Here is a 24,003-nt window from a genome sequence, read left to right as displayed (position 1 = left end):
AAAAGGGTGACTGATGAATGATGTCATGCAGAAAGAACACGTTTTTGCTATTCACCAAAATTTGTTTCAATTTATAATGAATTTATTCAAAGATGTGGTATGATTGCCAGTAAGAAAACTCCCCACCAGAGACCAAATAATGTATCTTTCACAATACAGCCATCAACAATGTCAGAGAAAAATTCATACAGCAAAGCAAGCTATTAAACAAGAGTACACACACTGAAATGTCTGGCCTTCTTTACTAACTATTGATTTTATGTTGAAATTCTTAAAATAAAGCTTTCCTTTCACATAAACTTAACAAGATCCAAGAAAATGAGGTCAAGGTCTGATGAACCAATATGAACTACAATGTTACTACATGTACACCTTGCAATCATTCCATACAAAAAAAATGTGCTTTAAATATAGTTGACCTATTGCATATAGTATCTAAGAAACAAACTTAACCAGGAAATCATAAGATTGACCAATGAACCATGAAAATGAGGTCATGGTCACATTATAATTTCCAGACAGACCAATACACCTAACAATCATTCCATATAAACAAAATAAAGTAGACAAGAAAAACAGATGAAAAAACAAAAACTTAACATTGAGCAATGAGCCATGAAAATGAGATCAAAGTCGATTAAAACATGCTTACCTGACACGTACATCATAAAATATTTGCATACACCAAAAATAGTGGACAAATTGCATAGTGTTAGAAAAATAGAACAAAGCACAAAAACTTTAATCACTGAACCATGAAAATTAGGTCTAGGTCAGATGAAACTTACCAGTTGGACATGTAAACCTTACAATCATTCTAAACACCAAATATAGTAGACATATTGTATTTACTATTAGAATAACAGACAAAACTCAAAAACTTAAAACTATAACCACTAAACCATGAAAATCAGGTCAAGGACAGATGACACCTGCCAGTTGGAAATTAACACCTTACAATCATTGCATATGCTAAACATAGAAGACCTATTGCTTATAGTATCTGAGAAATTTACTTGTTCACTAAAACTTAAGATTGTTCACTGATCCATGAAATGATTTGGATGTCAAGTGAAAACTTACAGACATGAGGACCTTACAAGATATGCACATACCAAATATAGTTATCCTATAACTAATATTAAAAGAGAAATAAAGAATACTAGAAATCTTTTTTATGCACCCGCTGTACCAGAAGTGGCATTAAGTTTTACCCTTATCTGTCTGTAAGTATGCTGGTTTCCATTCTCTTAACTTAAGTTTGCCTCAACTAAATGTTATGAAACTTATACACAATGCTTATTACTACATCACACGGATTAAGTTTGAATTTGATGGTGCCACTTTAATCATTCTAGAGTTATGCCCCTTTATAAATGGAAAAATTGCTGAATTTTTAGTTTCCATTCTCTAACTTAAGTTTGCCTAAACCAAATTAGTTCGCCTCAACCAAATGTTATGAAACCTATACTCAATGCTTATTGCAACAAAACACAGATTAAGTTTGAATTGTGGTGGCGTCATTTTAATTTTCAAGTAGTCCTCTGAACAATGAAAATGAGGTCAAGGACAATGGACATATGAAAAGACAGAAACTAACAAGGCATCTATGTACAAGGACTGAGGGATCCAGGTCTGCTACCTTCTAATTAATCTTTTAGGAAGTAAGCTAATGCAGTCAATTTTGACGGAAACCGTCTAAAAATTAACCAAAATGCTAAAATTTTGAAAATTGTAGTGATTTAGCATGTTTTAATGGTGCTAGAATGCCATATGTGTGCATTGTATTGTCAAAAACAGCTCAAATTTATGTAGCAGAAGCATTTTACTTTATAAAATATAGCGTAAAGATTACATTTTCACAATTTTCTAAAACTGCTATATTTTGGGGTCAAAAAGGGGTCATACTGAACCTACTCCTTTGTAAACCTTCATGGATTGTAATGAAACCTGGACAGAATCTTATCTTCCAAAGACCAAGAAAAAAGCATCTTAACAGTGTTTTACTGATAAATAGACTCACATTTTAAATCCTCTTTTACTTTTACACTAACAGCAGCAATCTCAGGTGAGACACATGGTTGCATGGAACCCTAACAAATTTGTGGGTATTGATATTTATATCAGTTAGTCAAAATCAAACAAATATTAAATTTGATACATTAATGGCTCCAATATGTGCAGATAACTGTATCTTGGCATTGCAGTCATGTTTTTCTCCAACTGTTTATGTTGTCTTTGTACTAAATTCATTTAGTTGGGATAAGGATGGATTAATATTTTAGTTTTTATTGGCTTTGAACTAGCTTTCAGTATTTGGGAGTGCACCCAGATCTGTGCATAATGTGTCTTTTTGTTGTGGTGATGTATTAGAACTGTTGGGTCCACTCATGTTTTTTTTGAGATGTGTACCTGCCTTGAATCTACATGTATCTAATGAGTTGAGCCATTTTTCTCTATTTCTTATGTTGTTCTGTTACACCACTGTTCCAAGATGGGGAGGGTTGCTGACTTCATAAAACTTGGACCTGGACACATTATTTATGTGTCTGTCTAATACCAAGAGCCTGTAATTCAGTGGTTGTTGTTCTTTGTTGTACATCATATTTGTTTTTGTTCATTATTTTCGTTTATAAATCAGGACATTAGTTTTCTTGTTCGAGTTCTTATACATTTTGTCTTTTCAAGGTCTTTAATGACTATTTAGTAAGGGTTTTGTTCATTGTTGAAGTATATACTGTCATTTGGTCTCTTTTGGTTTAAAGTGGGAGGTTTGACATGCCACAAAACCAGGTTCAACCCACCATTTTGATCTTTAAAAATGTCCTGTACCAAGTCAGGAAAATGGCCATTGTTATTTTATAATTCGTTTCTGTGTGTGTGTAACATTTTTTAATACGTTGTGTGTCCGTTGTGTCGTTTGTTTTCTCTTATATTTGAGTACGAATTCACATTACATTACTATATCACTGTACTTTTCTATACCAAATTCATGTATTTGGTTTTGATGTTATATTTGTTATTCTCATCGGATTTTGTCTAATGCTTAGTCTGTTTCTGTGTGTGTTACATTTTAATGTTGTGTCGTTGTTCTCCTCTTATATTTAATGCGTTTCCCTCAGTTTTAGTTTGTTACCCCAATTTTGTTTTTGTCCATAGATTTACGAGTTTTGAACAGCAGTATACTACTGTTGCCTTTATTTCGGAGAGTTGTCTTATTGGCAATCATATCACATCTTCTTAAATTTCTTCTCTCTCATGTACAACTTAGTACATCAAGAATTTTACAAGTGATACTAATTAACACTACAGCAACTAAGACACAAAACAACTGAAAAAGAATGATCAGATTTTTATTTTTTCTAAATAGAAGCATTTTTTGTTTATCTTGAACATATAAAACTAAATGATAAATAGATAAAACACAATATAAACATGGTTTATGGTCAGTAATGGTCAAAGAGTCACAACCAGATAGTTTTGGTTCATATACAACAATTTGGTAGCACGGTTTTGAACTTTTCAAACACACAAATATTTATGTGCAAAATATGTATTTCTATATCAAGTGGTTTACTTAAACTAAAAAGTCTCATATTGTAATAAGTCTTGATTTGGAAACTTATATATTCTTTAAGCTCCTAAACCAATTTTTTAAGCGAAAAACCCTTGTTTGCTTTTAATTAAGGGATTTAATAATTTGCAGTAAAAAAGCATCATTATAAAAAACTTTTAACAAGACCTGTATTAAAGTCCAAATTCATTATGAAATCTAGATTTCATGTTTTCAGTAAATTCTTTTTAATTATATTTTTCTAGATCGCTATTTGAATTTCTCAAAGCAAACTAATTTACAACACTCAACTTTTCTATGAAATGCTGGACATTGAAAATTATACATCAGCTTGAAATAAACAGTAAAGTTACCATCAAGATTGTTAGGTGGGTTATATGAGTAACATATTCATTTATCATTATATTTTTTTTCAATTTTTAAAACAATTTTTTTACATCCCCCTTTTTGTGTACGTCCAATACTGATGTTATTGATAACCAAAAAAACAATGATGTATCAGAAGTATTTCTACAGTAATGCACCTATAGTCAAATGTCCATTATGTCTCACCAAGCAAACACACCCTCAAAATATTGAAAATAACTACAGCACCAAAAATAATATCAAAATCATCTGAACAACTTGTGAAATATTTATGCAAACAAAAAATAATATTTTTTTTAAATAAGCAAAATATGTGAAGTTATTTCCCTTGAACATGTTTATTCAACAAATAAAAAATAAACATATTGTCATGCTGAGACTATCCCCACTTATTTTTCAAAGAAAAACAGGAAATATATATCTCGGCAAATTCAAATCAAATAAAAAGATACAATTAATCCTTATCAAAAAATACCACATATGAATTCATTCTGTTCAGTGATATCTGACCCAAGTTAGAGAGGCACTGTTATGTTGTTCATGTGTTTTTAACTGTTACCTTTGCATAAAAACAGACAATGATTTATGAAATAGAAGTATCATGATTACTGCTGTATGATCAAAAATAAAAATTTGCCATGAAATTACTGGTCTAGAGAAGTAATAATCTGCATCTCATCATATTTTAATGAAATAGCATACAAAATATTTTATAAGCTTAAGAAGGACCATCCTTACAATTCAAACAAAGTGAAGAGAATATAGAATCTATATAGTGTATCTGTGTAGCAGATAGAATTTGTATTAAGAGAGTATTTTGATGAAACTAAGGAAATAATCGCTTTTATTTGTAAGCTGAACATGTATATGATTATTAAAAAAAAGCCTATTTTCAAATTATAATTATCTATAGCCAGGACAAAAAAAATCAATATTTAAATGTTTACAAAATCTATATATAGATGACCAAGGTTACAACATGAAATAATAAATGAAAATGCCCAATTTCAAGGAGTTGTAAAATCTATCAAAAAGACCTGTCTCTTTCTATGACTTTCTAGATATCACTAAAATTGTTGATTTCTTAAAGTTTTTCAGCATGAATCATAAATTACAAAAACATTTTCCTCCCAAGCTTTTAATTAAATCCTAAATCAAATAAATTAAAAAAAATTAAATGCAACCCTAACCAAAAGTACCATTTATAAAGAACAACTTCACAATACACTGATCTAGATTAATAAAAAAAAATAAGTTTCATGTTTCATTAATTTGCATCAACACAATAAAACTAATAGAATATGGATATAAACTATAGATATGATGGTATGTTGTAAAGCTGCCTTTTAAATGCCATTACATTCACTTGTTTATTGAGTGCAGTTTCGACTTTCTAGTCTTCCTTCTTCAAGAGTTGCAATGTTTTTGTGGATTAATCAAATCTGACATAGAAAGGGCGAAACATTGCTGTATATAAGGCCGTCTTGATCGTTAGGTTTCTATATTGATGGAATTTATATTTCACCTTATGGAACAAGCAAACTTATTATTTACTTTTACCTTATGCTAAACCAGAGAAAAGTGTGTGCCAACAAATATATATTGTAGCTACATGTATGTGAAAAATACAATGCAGAAACCTAGTAGCTATGCATTATTATAAGGTTTTTACAGATTAATTATTCCTAGCTACACTGAATTTTTTGATTTATTATTCTAACTTTAATGCATTTCTATTTTGTTTTGCTTGAAGAATTCGAAGTATCTGCAAACTTCATATTTTCTATGAGGACACTTTTTATATATTTTAAAAATACTCTTTTTCAAAATGGGTGGGGTCAATTTTTATATCTTTCTTTAACTAATTGTGTAAATTTAACTACACTTAAAAATCTTAGAGGGGCCTGTATCAATAAATATGGAAGTCACAAAATGATTTTTATAAAATGTGCCACTGTCACCATTAACAAGTGAGATAAAAGTCTTTTCAGTCTTTTAAATTTTTATTTTACCCTGTTATATACAAAGAAGCACTAGAAGGCAAGAAAAGCACCAAAACCTAGTATATCCACAAAACTGGAATATAAAGAAATTCCTTTTTGTAATTATATTGACTGCTAATATTCGACTAGGCAATATACAATTTACTACTAACGTATAAAAACAGATCCTAAGTAACAAATAAAATAAAGGAACATAATAAAAATATTTACACATCAAATTAGATACAGCAGGTTGATATTATGCAAATATAACCCTATATATTCAAACATAAGTACTATTTATGATATTAATAAACCGGCTGTCTACAGCTAGTTGAAAACAAGTTGTCTACTTGTTTGTTGATCATAAAACATATCCAGACTATAGAAAAGACATTTTTTTTTGTTGGCATTCACAAAAACCTTTACAATAAAAAGTAATTTTGTTTTCACGATCTTTATGAATGAATAATAAAAGAAATAGAAATTGTCAAAGAAAGGAGCAAAAGCTACATTTATTAACAGAGAGAGATTCTTTAGTTTTTTTGCTTATCTATTTCTTAACACAGTTTCACTTATACTAATCAGCTATTACATATACATGTATAAATATCTTATAGTAAAAATTATAATAATAATCATATAAAAATTCTTAGTCATTTATAGATATGTATCAGATGACTTGTTCAAACAACGATACATTTGTAATACACACTTGCTTTTGCAAGACGTTCAAAAACAAAACTAGGAAAATTGAATTGATCAGGTAAAGCCTCAGATCAAGGTACAAAGCCATGCATAATCTCAAAATAATGGAACAGATGCCAAAATGAATCATACAAAAAAAAGCCCATTGCACAAGACAAAAACACAAAGTATATTATCACATATATAGTCATTCTAGATGTAATCACTGAGGAACGTAGCTTTACAAAGCAAATATTTTGAAACAAAGTCAGAGACCACATATTTCTAAAATCTATCCTATGAAAAATGTATTTTGTATTTTCATTTTTCAAATTAGTTTTAAGCTTTAATTAAATTGAATAACTGAAGAAAAAAAGATATTCCTGAAAGACATAAACAAGACCCAGGGAAGATTCTTAAAAATCTTAACTATGGATGAATTTCAAATAGTTATAGTACATTCTAAATGCAGGTGATATAAAAAAAAATGTTTTAATAGGTGGGTACCCAATTTTCAAAGTGCCTTCCCTGGGTAGTATATATGTGTTTAATTGGAACAGCTGACATTAATGCCCCATTTTTCTATGCTTTTGCTGCCTTAATCAATACAGAATATTGCAAGTTCAATAAGATTGTGAATGGAATAGCATTTGTTTTTTGTCTGACATCCATGAAAAACTTATTTAAAGGGACTACAGTTGAAGGAAAAATGAACACATTCCATAAGACATGAGGTATAACGTCCCTGAGAAACACTCAAAAAGCCTCCATCAGTCTTCATTTTCCAAAACACTCACAATAAATCTCTCTTAACAACCTTCTTTACATTTCTTTCAAAATTTAAACAATGAACAGGTACTTGTAAAATACAACCTTATAAAAATCAACCTTTCAAATACAACTTTTTCAACGTAAAACTTTCTTTATAATAACAAGTTACATCTTAAGTAAAAGACAATTACAATATTTCAGAGATAACCCATATATAAACTGTTCTTTTCTCAGTCTTTTCTTTAATGGTTTTCTTTTTAGGATAATCTTTGCTACATTCTTCAGTCATTACATGTATGGTGTACTATTCTCTATATAAACTATGTGGAGCAACTGGTCCTCAGGCAGTATTCTAGCCAGATGTCACATGCAGGGTGCTTATCTTAAATACTGGCATAAAGAGCAACGTATTTGTGACATGTGATCTCATATTTAATCATTAGTATTTAAATTCCCAACTTAAGTATTCTGCCATCGAGGGCTAGATATTTCACACTTAATTACCGGACAAGGACACATGATAAAACATAACGATGTAAAGAACTAGCAGTGCACCCTGCATATATAACCTGGCTAGAACATATGAAGCACTTCAATATAAGGATTACATTACAGCACATCCTTCCTTTTCTCTCTGAAAGTATAAATAAACCAAGAAATTAGGAATGAATATGGACTATTTTGTGATAAAAATAGGAATTTTTTAATATTGCTTTTTTCACAGGAATATATGAATGAACTAGTCATACGAAACGAGTGATTGGTGAAAAATATTGTTTATACAATTCTTGAACCAATGCCTGATATATCATAAACTTAGGTCTTTAGTGCAGGATTTTACCATTTTTTACCCATCCATATCCTATTATCGTCATTTTTTTCTCTCTCTGTCGGTTATGATATGAAAATATGGCAGCTAATTAATTGTTGTGTTTTGAAGCCGTAGTAAACAATCAACAAAGAAGCATGGATATTTAGCAAGTGTCTTCGCTGAGTTTCCTGCATACGGAAAACATTTTATTTTCTCAATTTGAAGTTTCAAATGATAGAAAGCTGAGTCTACTATCATTGAAATATTCTCTCTTGAGTTGTAGCCATTTTTCATTTATATTTTTTCTCATAAATTACTGTCTTTGATATCTACCCTATCATTAAAAATAGTTGTCCAGATTGGCATTAAGCAACCATATTATCATACTTTTTTAACATTTAAAAAAAAAGTTCGATAAATAATATTTATTTCCAATTTTCTTTTCAAAATAATTTGGACAAAAAAATATCTTCAGAGTCTACAGTACTGTATGTGTAATCCTTCTTCCAATTATGTGTCACAGAAAAAAATTGTGTACGATACACACATGGATACAGTAACATCCATATCATATGCACAAAAAAACACAACAGCAAAGTATCCCTACTTACCCCTCTAGACGAATCAGTTGTATCATAACTGGTTCTGAATGAGGAACTTGTTCTAGAGATCGTCTTGGACAACTTTCTGCTAGCTACCTCCTGTTTAACACAAATAAATAAAATCTTTATAAATTCATGCAAATACAATTTATTTTATTTAAATGGAATAAACAACTGCTTCTGTACAAATAATTTGTTGACACAGAGATGTGTCTAACCTTGAATTAATTTTATTTATAAACCATAATGCAACATTAATATCATAAATTCATTTTTTTAAACTAAAAATACTGAATCTGCTTTGTTTCAATTGTGCATCCAAAGAAGTTCTCATACAAGTCGCTTGTAAAATTAATAGATTACAAGTGTAACACTTTACTCCATAGTAAAATTATACAAGTGTAACATTTTTTTCCATATGAAGCAGAATGATAAACTTTGGGTTAGATCAAATATCAATACTGGTTTTGTTATAAACTGTTCCTCTCTAAATGATACTTTCAGACATTAATTAATAAAAAAAAAAAACACAAAAAAAATTGCATTGGTTTGTAACTATTCACTGGAGATTTTTCATTGCAATTAACTTTATGCATTTGGGAGAAAGTATTCATTGTTCAGTTTAAGATGATAATATAATTTCCTGTCAACTGCAGTTACTTACATCTCCATCAGAATTGATTAATTCTGCTTTCATCAAATCCTTACTCTTTAACCATTTCTGAGTCTTCATGACAAGATCACTTGGTGGACTATGTGTCTTTCCAGTACCAGAGCTCCATACCTTAAAATACAAAACATGTCTAGGATTGACAAATATACATGGCGTTCATTATCACTGAACTAGTATATATATTTGTTTAGGGGCCAGCTAGCTGAAGGACACCTCCGGGTGCGGGAATTTCTCACTGCATTGAAAACCTGCTGGTGGTCTTCGGCTGTTGTCTGCTCTATGGTCGGGTTGTTGTCTCTTTGGCACATTCCCCATTTCCATTCCCAATTTCATGGATTCATTTACTTTAGTGGGTACCAACTTTCATGGATATTCTGATAACTTTAAAGGTTTGAGATGCAAATTACTAGGTGTAAATAGTACTTAGTTATGTAACTACCTTGTTTGCTTGTTTTTACTACTCTATAGATCTTTAGTTGTATTTCCATTTTTTTTTCCTGCTTTGAAAAATCATCTTTAGATTATGTCTGTTAATTAGTAGACGTATAGCCAAAGCTTTCATATTGATTAAACCTGAACATGAAAAAATGTTTGCATCAAGACATTAAGCTTCCAACAATCATCTATTAATCATATTAATTTTTAGTTATTTCTTTTAAAGAGAAACTAAACATATAACTCATAGTGTTTAATCATTTAATAGACTTCAATATTGTTTTAATATTCATTTTCTACTTACAGTACATGTCTGGCCAGCCTTTAACTGCAATGTGCGGTGGAATTTGTAATGAGCTACTTCGTCAGCATCTATATCATCTGTATGTTTTAACTTGAGCAGCCATCCTCCAATTGGAATATCCTAATAATAAATACGCAGTTATTTTTAATTCTAAAACCAAATTTAAGTTAGCTGTTTGTGCAAATTTAAATAATTCTTTTCAAGTAAATTTCCTATCTATATATCTAAACTGGATCTAGACTTATCACAATTTATTTTTTTATTCTACAGAGTTCTATACTTCCAGGGGTAAGCTTGGTAATGTTGATTTTGATTAAAATATGGTCCAACAATTATACTTCTGTTGAGGCAAATGGACTTAGGGTCGTATCGGTGTCTTTCTTCATCTTGGATTGTAAAACACTGAGAACCAAAGGTCCAGATTTTTAAAACTAATTTATAAGAATATTACTCATTAATTTCAATATTTATGCAAATGTTGATTATTTCTGTTTTTTTTGTTTGTTTTTTTTAAATTGGCATTATTTTCTGAAGGATTCTACATGGAATTTTCCTATTTTGTATTTTAGCCGGAAAAAACGTACAGTGACCCTTTTTTTTCTTTTGATATTCCGAAAGCATTGTCTGAAAGCTATCTTTTCCCTAAGTATTTAACAATTCTATCATTTTTTTTGGTTTCTAATCACAAAATTGTGTTTTTCCCTGTATAATCCTTACACAATGTGTCATTTTGTCATGCCCTGAAGCTTGAGAAAATGCACGGTGACCTATCATTTTTAATATATTTTTCAACATATAGCAATAGATACTACATTTTGGCACAAAGTATGAACCAATTCTATCATTGTTATTTTAGACTCCCATACCACCTGAAATATACATATATATTCTATCTATTAAAAGTGTAAATCTTAAATCAAATATGGACCAATTATAGAATATTTCCAAGTTTATAGTTTTGAATATTTTGAGTTAGAACTTAAAACAAAAATGTGTTCATAGAACATTTGCATTTTCTATATTCAGTGAACCGTGAAATTGGAATCAAAACTCTAATTTGGCAATGAAATTAGAAAGATCATATCATAGGGAATAAGTGTACTAAGTTTCAAGTTGATTGGATTTCAACTTCATCAAAAACTACCTTGACCAAAATCTTTAACCTGAAACTCACACTATCTTTTTCTATGTTCAGTGGATCATAAAATTGGGATCAAAACTCTAATTTGACATTGAAATTAGAAAGACCATATTATTTAGAACATGTGTACTAAGTTTCAAGTGGATTGGACTTCAACTTCATCAAAAATTATCTCCACAAAAAATTTAACCTGAAGCGGGAAAGACAGACGAATGGACGCAGACCATTACACATAATGCCCCTCTACTATTGTAGGTGGGGCATAAGAACAATATAACAATCTTAACTGTTTTTTGTATATGTGTAATCATCATAGTTAAGATGTACCTCATCAGAGTTGTTTTTTAGCTGTATATAACTTCCATCAGCATCTACATCACTGACAACCACGTTACCAGTAGCCTCACTAGTGGAAGATAATCCACTGGACGTCTCGCCAAACTCTGTTACTTCTTCTGACAATGCCACTCTCTTCCTCTTAGCACCTCTGCTAGGAGTACCAGGAGACAAAGAACTAATACTACTAATATTCAGTCTGAAAAAGGTAATGATATAAAAATAAGAAGATGAGGTATGATTATCAATGAAAAATTTATAGACCAGAGACCATATGAGAAACCATAGTACAGCATATATGTATTTATTGTTAGTTTAATTTCCATATTTAATAATTATTCCTGTATATGATTTAATGGTCATTAAAAAAAAGAGCAAATTATCAAAATTCTAAACTTGGTTAATAAAAAGATCCTGTTTCTCTGACTAAACTAAGTGTTGATCTCCATCTATTGCAGTTTATATTACAAATCATATTTTTGATGACAATCACAATAAGAGGATATTTAGAAATTCTTAGTATCATTATCAAATATCAATGAGGTTGAGTTTAAGACTAATATAATTGTAAGTATGATTTATTTGCAATCTTCTGATTGTGGTTTTCTACAGACATTAGCACCACGAAAGTATTTTACAATTGTAAGTATGATTTATTTACGATCTTCTGATTGTGGTTTTCTACAGACATTAGCACCATGAAAGTATTTTACAATTGTAATTATGATTTATTTACGATCTTCTGATTGTGGTTTTCTACAGACATTAGCACCACGAAAGTATTTTACAATTGTAATTATGATTTATTTACGATCTTCTGATTGTGGTTTTCTACAGACATTAGCACCACGAAAGTATTTTACAATTGTAAGTATGATTTATTTACGATCTTCTGATTGTGGTTTTCTACAGACATTAGCACCACGAAAGTATTTTACAATTGTAATTATGATTTATTTACGATCTTCTGATTGTGGTTTTCTACAGACATTATCACCATGAAAGTATTTTACAATTGTAATTATGATTTATTTACGATCTTCTGATTGTGGTTTTCTACAGACATTAGCACCACGAAAGTATTTTACAATTGTAAGTATGATTTATTTACGATCTTCTGATTGTGGTTTTCTACAGACATTAGCACCACGAAAGTATTTTTTTAATTTGTAACTATTAAAATAGAACATTAAAAATCCAATCTTTTTAACAGTGAGTCAAAAACAAACAAAAAAAAAAACTGAAGAAAGGCCTACGATTGGCAATGGTTAATACCAATGAATTAGACTTCAACCATATAATTGAAGGTTGATCATGGATATCTCTACAAAACATTGCATCACATAATAATTACATTAGATGTATGTTTCATTATAACACGTTATTCTGATTGGCTAATTGCACATCACATGTTATTTCGTAAGCAATTGCATGAGACAATAACATTTCATTCATGATCACACAAGGTCCCACAATAAAGTGCACAGGTGAATTTAAATATTAAAATTCATGAAAATCGTGTTTTTATAATCCTAGCTAAAAAATGTAATTATAAGTATTGAATGCTTCTTTTTGTAACTTTATAGGGTTGTAAAAGCCTTAACTGTGCGTACATTTTTGAATGAAGCGCTTCCGCGCTTCATACAAAATGTACTTTGGTCAACGCTTTTACAACCCTATAAAGTTACAAGTAACTTTATAGGGTTGTAAAAGCCTTGACTGTGCGTACATTTTTGAATGAAGCGCTTCCGCGCTTCATACAAAATGTACTTTGGTCAACGCTTTTACAACCCTATAAAGTTACAAAAAGAAGCATTCAATTCTTAATTGCAATACAATTGGTGTTTTCAAAATTCAGGTTAGTAAGAAAACACAACTAAAATAACTTTTAAAACTTTTTTTTAAGGTTTTCAGGAAATCAACATTAAAACAGTTTTAATTAATTTAAACACCAGAGTGGAAACAGTGAAATGTCTCGCTTGCTTTACTGAATTTTTATGTCTTAGCATTTCTATGTCTCACATTCTGTAATGAAAGACACAAGGTCTGACAATAAAAACAAATGCACATTATGATAGTTTTTTTTTCTGGTTCTTCGCAAACAAATTCTGGTTCATCTCTTTCAATGCAGTTTGAAATACATTTGCTTTGAGGGCTAATTTAGCTCACAATTATACCTTCTACTGTGACAGTGACACTTATTTGGAAATATCAAATCATAAAATGTATAATTAAATTGTGTTTGCCAGAAAAATTCCTGAAAAAGTTAACTTTATTCCAATTATAAAATGTTAACAAAACCTGAAAATTCAAAAACTTTCTCTTACTTTTCCTTCTTATGCTTTGTTTGACCTCTTAACCTTTTGAAACTATGTAAAGAATAATTCCATTACTTGATAGATTGGTTAGAAATGTAAAGTACTTTAATCTTTAAAAGACATACATGTACATTGTACTAACTTATTTGCTTTGTAAGTTACTTCATAAAATCATTACAATGTTTTTCTGTTACTTTAACTTAGCAACTCATGAAAATATAACTTAATCTTCTGTCTAAATTTTGTTCTCCTACTGTGGATTCATTTATTTTTGTGGGTACCAATTTTCAGGGATTAAACAAATTTACACTTTTGTGGATATTTTATTTCATGGTTTTGCCAAAGTCTGCATTTTAACTTATGGAAAATTGAAATTTGTTGAATATTTACTTCCTGGTTCACTTGTACCCACGAAATCCACAAAAATTGGTATCCAACGAAAAATAATAAATCCACAGTAGAAAAAGTCCTATTAGCTACAATTTGTAGTTTTAAATTTAAATTATGCATAATAGGAAATTTGAACCAAGTATTGTTGGGATACCTTTCACTTATGTTAGGTTAAATAATCTTATTAACTTAGCTGTGTCTATGGCGCATTGTTTGCATAAAATATTTCCATAATTACCTGTCTTCTTCTCCTTCCAACAGTTTTCGGTAGTTGGCTATTTCAAGATCAAGTTTGATTTTAATCTCAAGCAGATCACTGTACTCTTGGGTTAATTCGTTAAGGTTTTCTTGTAGAGCCGTCATATCTAAATCTTTCTGAGCTAATCTTTCTAGGAAATCATCTTGTTCCTTCATTATTTGAGCTTCCAAAGTTCTAACTCTTCCTTCTAATGAAACGTTCTAAAATAAAACATTTAAAGTCTTAACTTAATATTTTGTGATTTTCGGTGACTTAACTTATTATCTAATAATGTTTTTCTCAGAATATTTATTGTCTATTGCTAAGACAAGTTACAATACAGACAGATATGTAGTTAAATATCAATCAACAATAAAATAAAGACTACTCTGGGTTCAATGTTTTCTAAAATATTGAGCGTTGTAAACTGCAATTATCTTTTATTGAATGTTTTTTTGTGATTTTCTGAAGGAACTCTTAAAATGCAAGAAAATAGGTATTCTATGAGTGGAAGGGAATCCACAATAATCATTTCTGAAAAGTTGAAAATAGGTCAAGTTATTTCCAGAGTGAAGACAAAGACAGTTAATAAATACAGACAACCAAACCATTTTTAAGAATCAAGGAGTCATTCGATCACACTTCATTTTTTTATGTTAACACCCGTGTTAATTTTGATTCAATAAAATAAATTGCATGCCCACTTCTGTGTAGGTGGGCAGACTACAAATTTTGCCAACCAGGTGCCCACTCCAATTGTGGGTGGGTGAACAAAGCAAATTTAACCAAAGTCGAAGTTTACTCGGTATATATATATAAACATACCTGGTCCCTGAGTCTTGCTAGCTCTGAATTGAGTTCATCCACTTGTCTACGATAGGTATAAGCATCATGGTTATGTACAGTGGAATCATTCATTGTTCTCTCTAACTGGGACTGGAGGTCATCAATCTGTTTGATAAAGCAGATAAACATTTAATATAATTTCCTAATGCATTGTGGCCAGTCTTTTAAGTCTCAGTGCTATTCTATAGGTTTAAATTAAAGTGTGGTTTAAGTCATGTCCTGAAAAAAGAGTCAGTAGGTGGGCATTTTTGTTCGTAAAATTAAACAATATCGAAATATTTTTTGGAAGTCTAATCCCCCCCTTAAAAAGGGTTTTCAGAGTCTGATTTTGATATCATACATGCATCTACTAGTAGTTCACCAATTTCGCCATGTTTGGTTGAAAAATTTACAGACATATTTTTTTTATAATTCTGTTAATATTTTTTTTCGAATTTTCAGCCATAGTGTATACTTCAAATGACAGAACTTTAGAAATCAAAACTTCTTACCCTTCTCTCATAAACTGTCTCTATTTCTTGTTTGCCAACAAACAGCTTCTCATCACTTTCATCTCTCATTTGTCTCAATGCATCCTGAAGTTTAGTCTCATAGTCCATTCTTACACTTGAGTCTACTTCTTCCACCTCTCTTGTGGTTCTTACTCTGGTTTCATTCAATTCCTGAAAAATATTCCAGTCAAAAGAGGTGTAAGTAAATTAGCAGTGAAGCAATCATGACTGTCTATAATTCAATAAAACAAAATAATTCTGATTTTGTTATATTCTAATGACAAATTAAGTACATTGTTATAACAAACTTTAATTTGAGTGTTTTCTAAAGTTAATCATAGGTTAGATAATAACTAGTTTAAATTCAATTCTTTATGAACAATGCTTTTAAACCAAACCTAAGAGAGGAACACTTAACTTGACTTCATGGCCAAAGTATGTCACCTATGCCAAAATAAATCTATGATTCTACAAGGAACTGATGAAAGTTTTCTTTCATTTTTAAGTGGTTATAAATGGTAGCATTAGAAAATCAATCAAATTTGTCTACATTTTACTGAAGATTGTTGCTCCTATTTTTCTTCAAAGAAGAAGTTTAGCATACTAATGCTGTCACAATTTCATGTTGAAGCTCTGCCTTTTTATATTTGCATTGAGGTTTTGAAATTTACAAATTTTGGTTCAATATCAATTTAAAGAAGTACATATTTGCACCATTTTCATTGTCAAATGATTGTAATTATTTTTTGGGGCATATATATCAATAATTCACTTGTTAAATTTTGAAAAAGGGAGACCATCCATAAAATTACAATATTAGACCTCTATGAGTCAAAAGCAAAACTTATGACAATATCCTTTGATATACCTGTTCATGCATTTGTGATTTAAAGGTCAGTTCCTCCTTCATTGTCTGTAATCTGTTCTGTAGGTCAACCCTAGCTAAGGTTTCCTCTTCCAGCTGCTTTTTGCTGGTTGCAAGCTGTCTTTCTAACATTGCAATATCACCTTTAATTTTCTGCAAAGGGAAAGAAAATAAAACTTATCTTGTAAATTACATAAAACTACAATGTTAAACCTAGAATCTGAAAAGAAAGAAGCAAATTTTTGAGCAGTCAGTATTTTCAAAAGGGAAAACAGACCACATGGGCATCCAAAGTTTTAAAATCAAGGATCAAACATTTTTAAGTACCTCAAATTTTTTTTTAATTCCACAAAGATATGAACATGTTCTGATGCAAGGGATTAGTCTAGATGTTCAAAGGAACCTGTATTACAAACATGTATTTATAATTGAACTTTGCAAATTTTGGTAGTCAAATTCCCCACTTTTTCAAGAACTCTGATTAGAGATGTGAAATGTTAATTACGACCCTAGACAATATTTATGTTTAAAGGGCATTTTGTTTAACCATGTTAGCTGGTGCACAAATCTTTTTTTTATTTTTTTGTTATATAGACATTATTATTGTAAGTGTTACCATAACATACATTATATTCCTTTTCCCAATGTTTTCTTTGTTGTTCAGATACAGCCAGTTTACCTTCCAAGTCTGCCAAGTCCTTTTGTAAACCATGTAGTTGTCCTTCAGCATCCTTAGCTTCCTTGTCCCTTTTATAGTATCTGTTTATAAAACAAAATTAGAAATATGCCGGCATATGATGATTATATGATAACTTCAGTTTTGTGACCTTAGAAGCTAGTAAAATATTTATGTAAAATAACGATCTCTTTTAAAATGTGGTGTAAATACATTTTCTTTTGTGACTTTTTAATTTTTGAAGCATCTGATGATTTTTTAGGAGGAATTATATACGTTTTGATTTTCACTTCTATTACATTTTCATTCCTCCATTTTCTGTGTGTCACTACATTGTACAACAGATATTTTTAGAGTAAGACAAGTCCTGTGACTAAGTTACTTGCATAGTACATGTACAGTCACTCATATGCGGAATGTTTATGTCAGTTTTAATAACATGAAAAAACATTTTGTAACTTTTTGTAGATCATGTTTCATGTGTTATGTATCTTTTTTGATTATCAACATGATCAAATTAAATATGTTTGCAATTATTTAATCATTAATTATTTGGTGACAAGTTTATTTGCCAAATAACAGCAACAAATGAAAACAAGTTTTGATGCTGGGGTTTTATGGCATAAGTGCTAGCTTAATTGTATATGACTCTAGTCAATCACATGATCATAAAGGTGCCTTAAATGTTTAAATTGACCATTTTATGGTTCAAAAATATTGTTTTCACTTTAGTTTGCTGAATGTTAAAACTCAACAACAATATTCAGCTACAGTCTACAAGTAGTGTAGTTGACATGTTCAGCATATGATAAACATGTATGCACATACATAAAATAGCATGTCCAATAATAGCTTCAGAAACATTAGCTCTCAGGTCCTTATGTTATTTTTTTACTATATCTGTGGTCAGCAAAATAGTTAAAAATTATCATAACTTCATGTAAAGCACCTTATGGCTACAGGATCGCAGCTAGTCCAGTACATGTAACTGTAAGTCTTAACAAGAAACCTGTATTTTGTTGGGAAGAACTGTCTTGGATAAACTTCAGATATTTTTGATACTTTTTGCAGTTCAAAAATCTATCAATTTATGTTTTATTAACAAATTCTTACTTAGATCTCCATTCATCTGTTTCAGCCTTCAGCTTAGATGCCTCAATTTGCAATCTTGCTTTCTCCTTGGCAGTGTCATCAAGCAGTTTTCTTGCATCTTCCAACTCTGTTTCGTACAAGTGTTTTACACTTGATACTTCACGGGTGACGGTCTCTTCTGTTGATTTTACAGCAACTTGTAAGCGGCTATTCTCATTTTCTAGATATCTAACTCTGTCGATATAAGCTGCTAGTCGATCGTTCAAACTTGAGAGCTCCTCCTTTTCTGCTTGACGGGAGATGCGTGCTGGTGATGGAGACCTCGCACGCCGGCCGGGTGAAGATGCTGCAGATGTGGACGGGGTTGACGTCCGTTGTGTTGTAGTGGTTGTAATTATGGTTTTCTTACTGCTTTTGGGGGTTTTGGTTGCCATCGCTATTTAATTTGTTAAAACAAATGTAAAAGGCGATTCCAAAGTTGCAGAGATGTAGAACCGGAAGTCACCTGGAAAAGATGGCGAGTTAGCGTGGGTTACGCGCCTTTTCGATCACGTGATCGAGACCTTTCACATTCTATTTTTACGCCTCATTAACCGTAAACACTTTCTGGTTATAATACTTTCTCCTGTCAACCATAAAAATCAAAACCAGTTCCCGACCAAGGATTTGTATAGTAAGATACTCTAATATACAAATTCCTTCATTATTTGTAAATAAATATTATGAAAATTGAAATTGTAAAGAAGGGGGATATGGTGTAAAAGCCTGATAACGGATATTATAGAGGGGGAGGGGTCCTGAGCTATAAAAGGCCCAGATATGACAATCAAATCGGAGAAAACTAACGGCCTTATTTATATAAAAAGATGAACAAAATAGCATTTTTTTGGTAAGTATAAATTAAAAGTCCGGCTGATATTTCGTTAGATAGGCCACACTAAGTTAGAACTTAGTGCTTCCATCGCAGCCAGTCTTTTTGTCAAGATGTTATAACATTAAGATAGCATCATTGTTATGGTCGAAACTAATTATATTATTTACAATATGAACTCGAAATTGATTCTCGTCACAATCTTGTATTTAATAACTTATAAACACAATAATAATCCGTCGGTTAACTTGGAGCTATTAAATACCGTGACGGTTTTGTACTAGGCTTTATTGATATAAAAGATAGTTTCTTGCTTTTTGTATATTGTCGTCTGTTGAGATTACAACTTAATATGTTTTATTTCATTTCCAGCCGCAAGTATTTAATAAACATAACTCCCAATTTTAATTTATTTTATTATCAAACTCGGACTACAATTTGATTTATTGCGCAATTTCCAACCGTGATCAAATTTTATTTATTGGGGGGGGGGGGGGGGGGGGGCGTTCAACGACATTGACATTGCCCTTGAGGGTCTCTATGGTAAGACCAAACCAGTCACTCTGAACATTTGATACAATTCAGTTAAGTAATATATATAAATATAAAAAGAAGATGAGGTATGATCTTGTAGTATGGTTATTTGTTCACTAGGACTGGGCCATTTTTTCGGTAGTGGTCTGTCAATTACATTACACTATTCTCTGCCCTCGATATCACCTTTTGTGTTGCTGGGGCATTAAACACCCATTACTAATGAATAAATCCTTCATTTGAATTTAAAATGTATATCAATAATCGTGTAAGAATTTGGCTATTGTTGAACTGACGACAAAAATAAAAGTTGCTGGGGCTCTAAATTACACCAAAATGTAAACGGAAAAGATCTATTTGACAAATAATGATAATATTTATGCTTGAATGATGTGTGTTGTAAAATTCAAATCTGATGATAAACCAGAAGAGACTGCACTGCTTATGCAAAACGTGCTTGCATGCTACAACTCCCCAACCTTATCATTCTGAAAACCATATTTAACATCATTCACTTTCATAGAATCCAATTCAATTTTCTACCCTTTTGATGGACAGACGGATGGACGGACCGAATGGTATGAAACTAGATCTGATTTCGCCGTTTGTGCAGAATATACAAAGGCATAGTTAAAAGAGATTTTTTTTTTCTAAATTGTTTCCCAGTCTTCAGCTATATAAGTACAGGAATAGGAACAGAGATTTTGGTCATTAATATAAATTTGAGCGTCCATAATGATATGGTAAAATCTGCTTTGTGTAAGAATTGACGTGTTTAACCCTATCAGGAAATGAATCACCGGAATTGCAATTTAAGAAATACATTCGTCTGTCTTTAATTGTTAGACGAGTCAATGATGCAATTTATAACATACGATGCAAATATTAGATACTTCAGAAGTTCACGAGGGCGTTAGCCCGATTGTGCGTGTTTCTAATTAAGTTAAACACCAAGATATTATATGATTAATGCAAAAGGCATATTTTATAAATTGAGGAGAGGGTTGATGAAGAAAGGGCATGCTTAATTTCAGTATTGAAAATATTTGGAAATATAAGATTATCTCAAGTTATCAAAGTTTATTTAAAAGAGATAATTATATATGCATATATTTTTTTCATATTTTTACTAGTTCGTCATGATAACCTATACTTAGTTTTGTAAATAATCGGAAACGTGCAATTCAGCATTTTCTCATTTATGAAAACCTAGCGGAATAACTCTAGAACAGTAACACGTACGTGCACGGCCCAAATTAATTTGAACTCTGTCTGCGAGTTTGGGTTTTCAGCAGTGTTATAAATTTCATGAAATTTACATAAAGTAAACTTAGTTGAAGAGCAAAAGTCTAAAGGGCGTAACTCTAGAACGGTAAGTGACTCACCGCCCAAATTCAAACCCTGTCACTCTTAGCATTATGTTTGAGTTTTATACAATTTTGACGAGGAAAGCTTAAGTAAAAGTGTGGAAACGAAAATGGGACGGATAGACGTTCAAGGGCACTGGTTGACTAGCGGGGTGAAAAAGGGGGGAGGGGGTACTGAATATTTTTTTTATTCTCATCATGCTCTGTTGTTCATAAAAACTGAAAATATTAAAAATTGACAATGATAAGGCATTGTGTGAAAAATGGAAATCTTAAAATTAATATGAATGTGTACAAACTAAGAGTTCCCTGAGGAGAAGGAACAAGGGGGTTCAAATAACAGCAGAACTTGCAGTAAATTGATTTGGCTTAAAACAGATAACGAGGAATTGAAGTGGGACAATAACAGATAACAGTGAATGAAATCTTAAAATCAGTCTGGCCCAGGACCAATACAGTAGATCTTATTATATCACTGGTTGTATTGACCTAGCTATATGTCTTAAAAGAGAGATATACATTCATTTTAGTTACGAACCTCATCAGGTATCCTTTGCCATATGTTTACCTTTTTGTTATTTTGATAATTGTTTTTTTTTTGTTCAAATTACAATTGTACAAAGTAAAAATACAAATTATAATTTGTACATTTTTTGGGTTTACAAATCATCATTTGTACATAATCAAAACTTGTACAAAGTATACATAAAAGGTGGACCTAGGTCTATTCTCGTCAGGTATGATCTGTCCCTGTCCCTATGTTTTCCTCCTTTGTGATATTATAAGAATTGTTCAAATTTGAATTTTACGTATATAGGGGGATTGTTCCTTGCATACATGTATATCAAATTCAAATCAATTATTATGATAACAAAAAGGTAAACATATGGCCAAGGATACCTGATGAGGATTTTGTTCAGCTTTAAGTGAATTAAGTAGTAAAATTTGCAAAGTATGGGTTGTCTTCAACTTATTTACGTCTCAGAAGAGACCATTCCATCTTTTTAAACATTCAAAGTATATAAAAAAAAGTCAGTTAAACAGAATCAATGTGATTGCTTATCAACTGACCTACGATTTATTAAAGATCATGATATAATGTATTTCAAAGGAAGGTGTCAAACGCGGAGATGCGTTTCATGACATATAATAGGTTTTTAGCAGTTAAAGTAAAAACAAATGTTACATTGTATTTGCGGTTTTCATAATCAATTTCTTTGCTAATCGAAGTTCCAAAACATCCCTTACTCACTTTCACAATTTCATCATGGCACGGTCAAGAAAACAGTCGGCAGGTGAGATTCTTTCATAATACTAGTATCCGTTATGAAAGATAGAAAAACTGTTTCAAGCGAAAGGTTAGTTATGTTTAGGTTGCAAGTGAGAAATAAGCCGAATTAAGTACCGTATTACATGCTTGGGATCCCAAGAAAATAAACATAACTTCGTAAATGCATCTCATTCTGATTCTAGTTGTTTGTGGCGAACTCAGTAAAGTCTGGCACGACCTCCGAAAATCGAAAAAGTAAAATAACAGATATTATGAGACGACAATTAAAGATCGCTGGTAAAAGTATACATTTTCGTTTGCAAAATATAATACTAGTATTGGTCAGGTGAACTGTGGTGCCGATCTGTCTCGTCTCACTTTGCGTCCGTCGGTCCGCCGGTCTATCTGTCAACTCTTCACATTTCCATCTTCTTAACCAAGCTTGACAGGGCTGGTGTTATATATATCTAGTGTTAAAGTAATTCATAAGTAACGCAGTTAAATTTCACATAAAGATAAGATAAGATAAGAGATAAGATATTTTATTTTCCAATTATGGGCCCCAAAGGGCATAAACATTACAACATCAATAATTTTTTTTTTTTTAATACAATACAAACAATGAGATAAAAAAAAAAAAAAAAAGTTAAACGAGAACTATTTAAGTTCTTAAAGAATACGTAGATAAAGAATCTATAGTATGTTTTTTTTTTAATACTAATGCATTTTATTGCAAGTGTGGTTGATATAGATAACAAACAAGTAGCCCAAAAAGAAAAAAAGAAAAATAGATATCCACATATGTATAGTACACAAAAAGTTGGATCAATTAAATATATAATAATTAGCCAAAAAGAAAGTAGAAATTAAACATGTCCATGACTCATCCTGTGTCAGCAGCAAATAGGAAAGCATTATGGTTTCCTAAAGGCAGCTGACACCAGGGGGCGATACCTTATGGGCCATAGGCATGTAAAATGTGTGTAAATGTCTCTTTCCTACCTGTATCAAAAGCAAACAAGGAAGCATCATAGGTAACTTGAATGCAGTTGATACCAGGGGACGATGCCTCAAGGATATAAGAGAACATTTGAATAAATAATATATCTTACAATTTTTTTTTTTTTTTAATCGGCTAGTATGTTTGTGATATTCAGATGAATATAATTTTCTATGTCCAATCAAATGTATATACACACATAGATCTCCTTTAACTAATCTTCACTAAGGAAGATGTTTGTATATAAAATTACATATTATTTTAAGTAACTCAACATTTTCTACACTAAATAACCAGATAATTTTGCTTTGACTGTTCATATGATTAAAATAAGAATTATATTGTGCAATACTAGCTAACATA

At 30.9% G+C, this 24,003-nt stretch overlaps 1 protein-coding gene across 1 annotated transcript; it reads right to left on the bottom strand.

Moving 5' to 3' along the window:
• Positions 1-7,169: 7,169 nt before the first annotated feature.
• LOC134715815 (lamin-B1-like) lies at positions 7,170-19,147 on the bottom strand. The gene is made up of 11 exons (XM_063578296.1): positions 18,620-19,147; positions 17,457-17,589; positions 16,834-16,983; positions 15,966-16,136; positions 15,454-15,579; positions 14,629-14,849; positions 11,674-11,881; positions 10,206-10,325; positions 9,458-9,577; positions 8,803-8,892; positions 7,170-8,014 (listed from the first exon to the last, which is right to left on the bottom strand). The coding sequence occupies exons 1-11, from the start codon at positions 19,030-19,032 to the stop codon at positions 7,985-7,987; spliced, it is 1,782 nt and encodes a 593-aa protein (XP_063434366.1). The 5' UTR covers positions 19,033-19,147; the 3' UTR covers positions 7,170-7,984.
• Positions 19,148-24,003: the final 4,856 nt, after the last annotated feature.

Source organism: Mytilus trossulus, chromosome 4, assembly GCF_036588685.1.
Source record: "Mytilus trossulus isolate FHL-02 chromosome 4, PNRI_Mtr1.1.1.hap1, whole genome shotgun sequence".
Classification (NCBI taxonomy): domain Eukaryota; kingdom Metazoa; phylum Mollusca; class Bivalvia; order Mytilida; family Mytilidae; genus Mytilus; species Mytilus trossulus.
The sequence above is the reverse complement of the archived record's forward strand: the minus strand, read 5'-3'. Positions and strand labels throughout refer to the sequence as shown.

Bases quoted from the DNA above. Each gene is read 5' to 3' on its own strand.
- LOC134715815 (XM_063578296.1), bottom strand. From the start codon at position 19,032: ATGGCAACCAAAACCCCCAAAAGCAGTAAGAAAACCATAATTACAACC. The intron at 16,984-17,456 runs GTATGTTATGGT...TTCCCTTTGCAG, and splicing joins ATTGGGAAAAGGAATATAAT to AAAATTAAAGGTGATATTGC. The intron at 11,882-14,628 runs GTAATTATGGAA...TACCTTTTTCAG, and splicing joins TTGGAAGGAGAAGAAGACAG to ACTGAATATTAGTAGTATTA.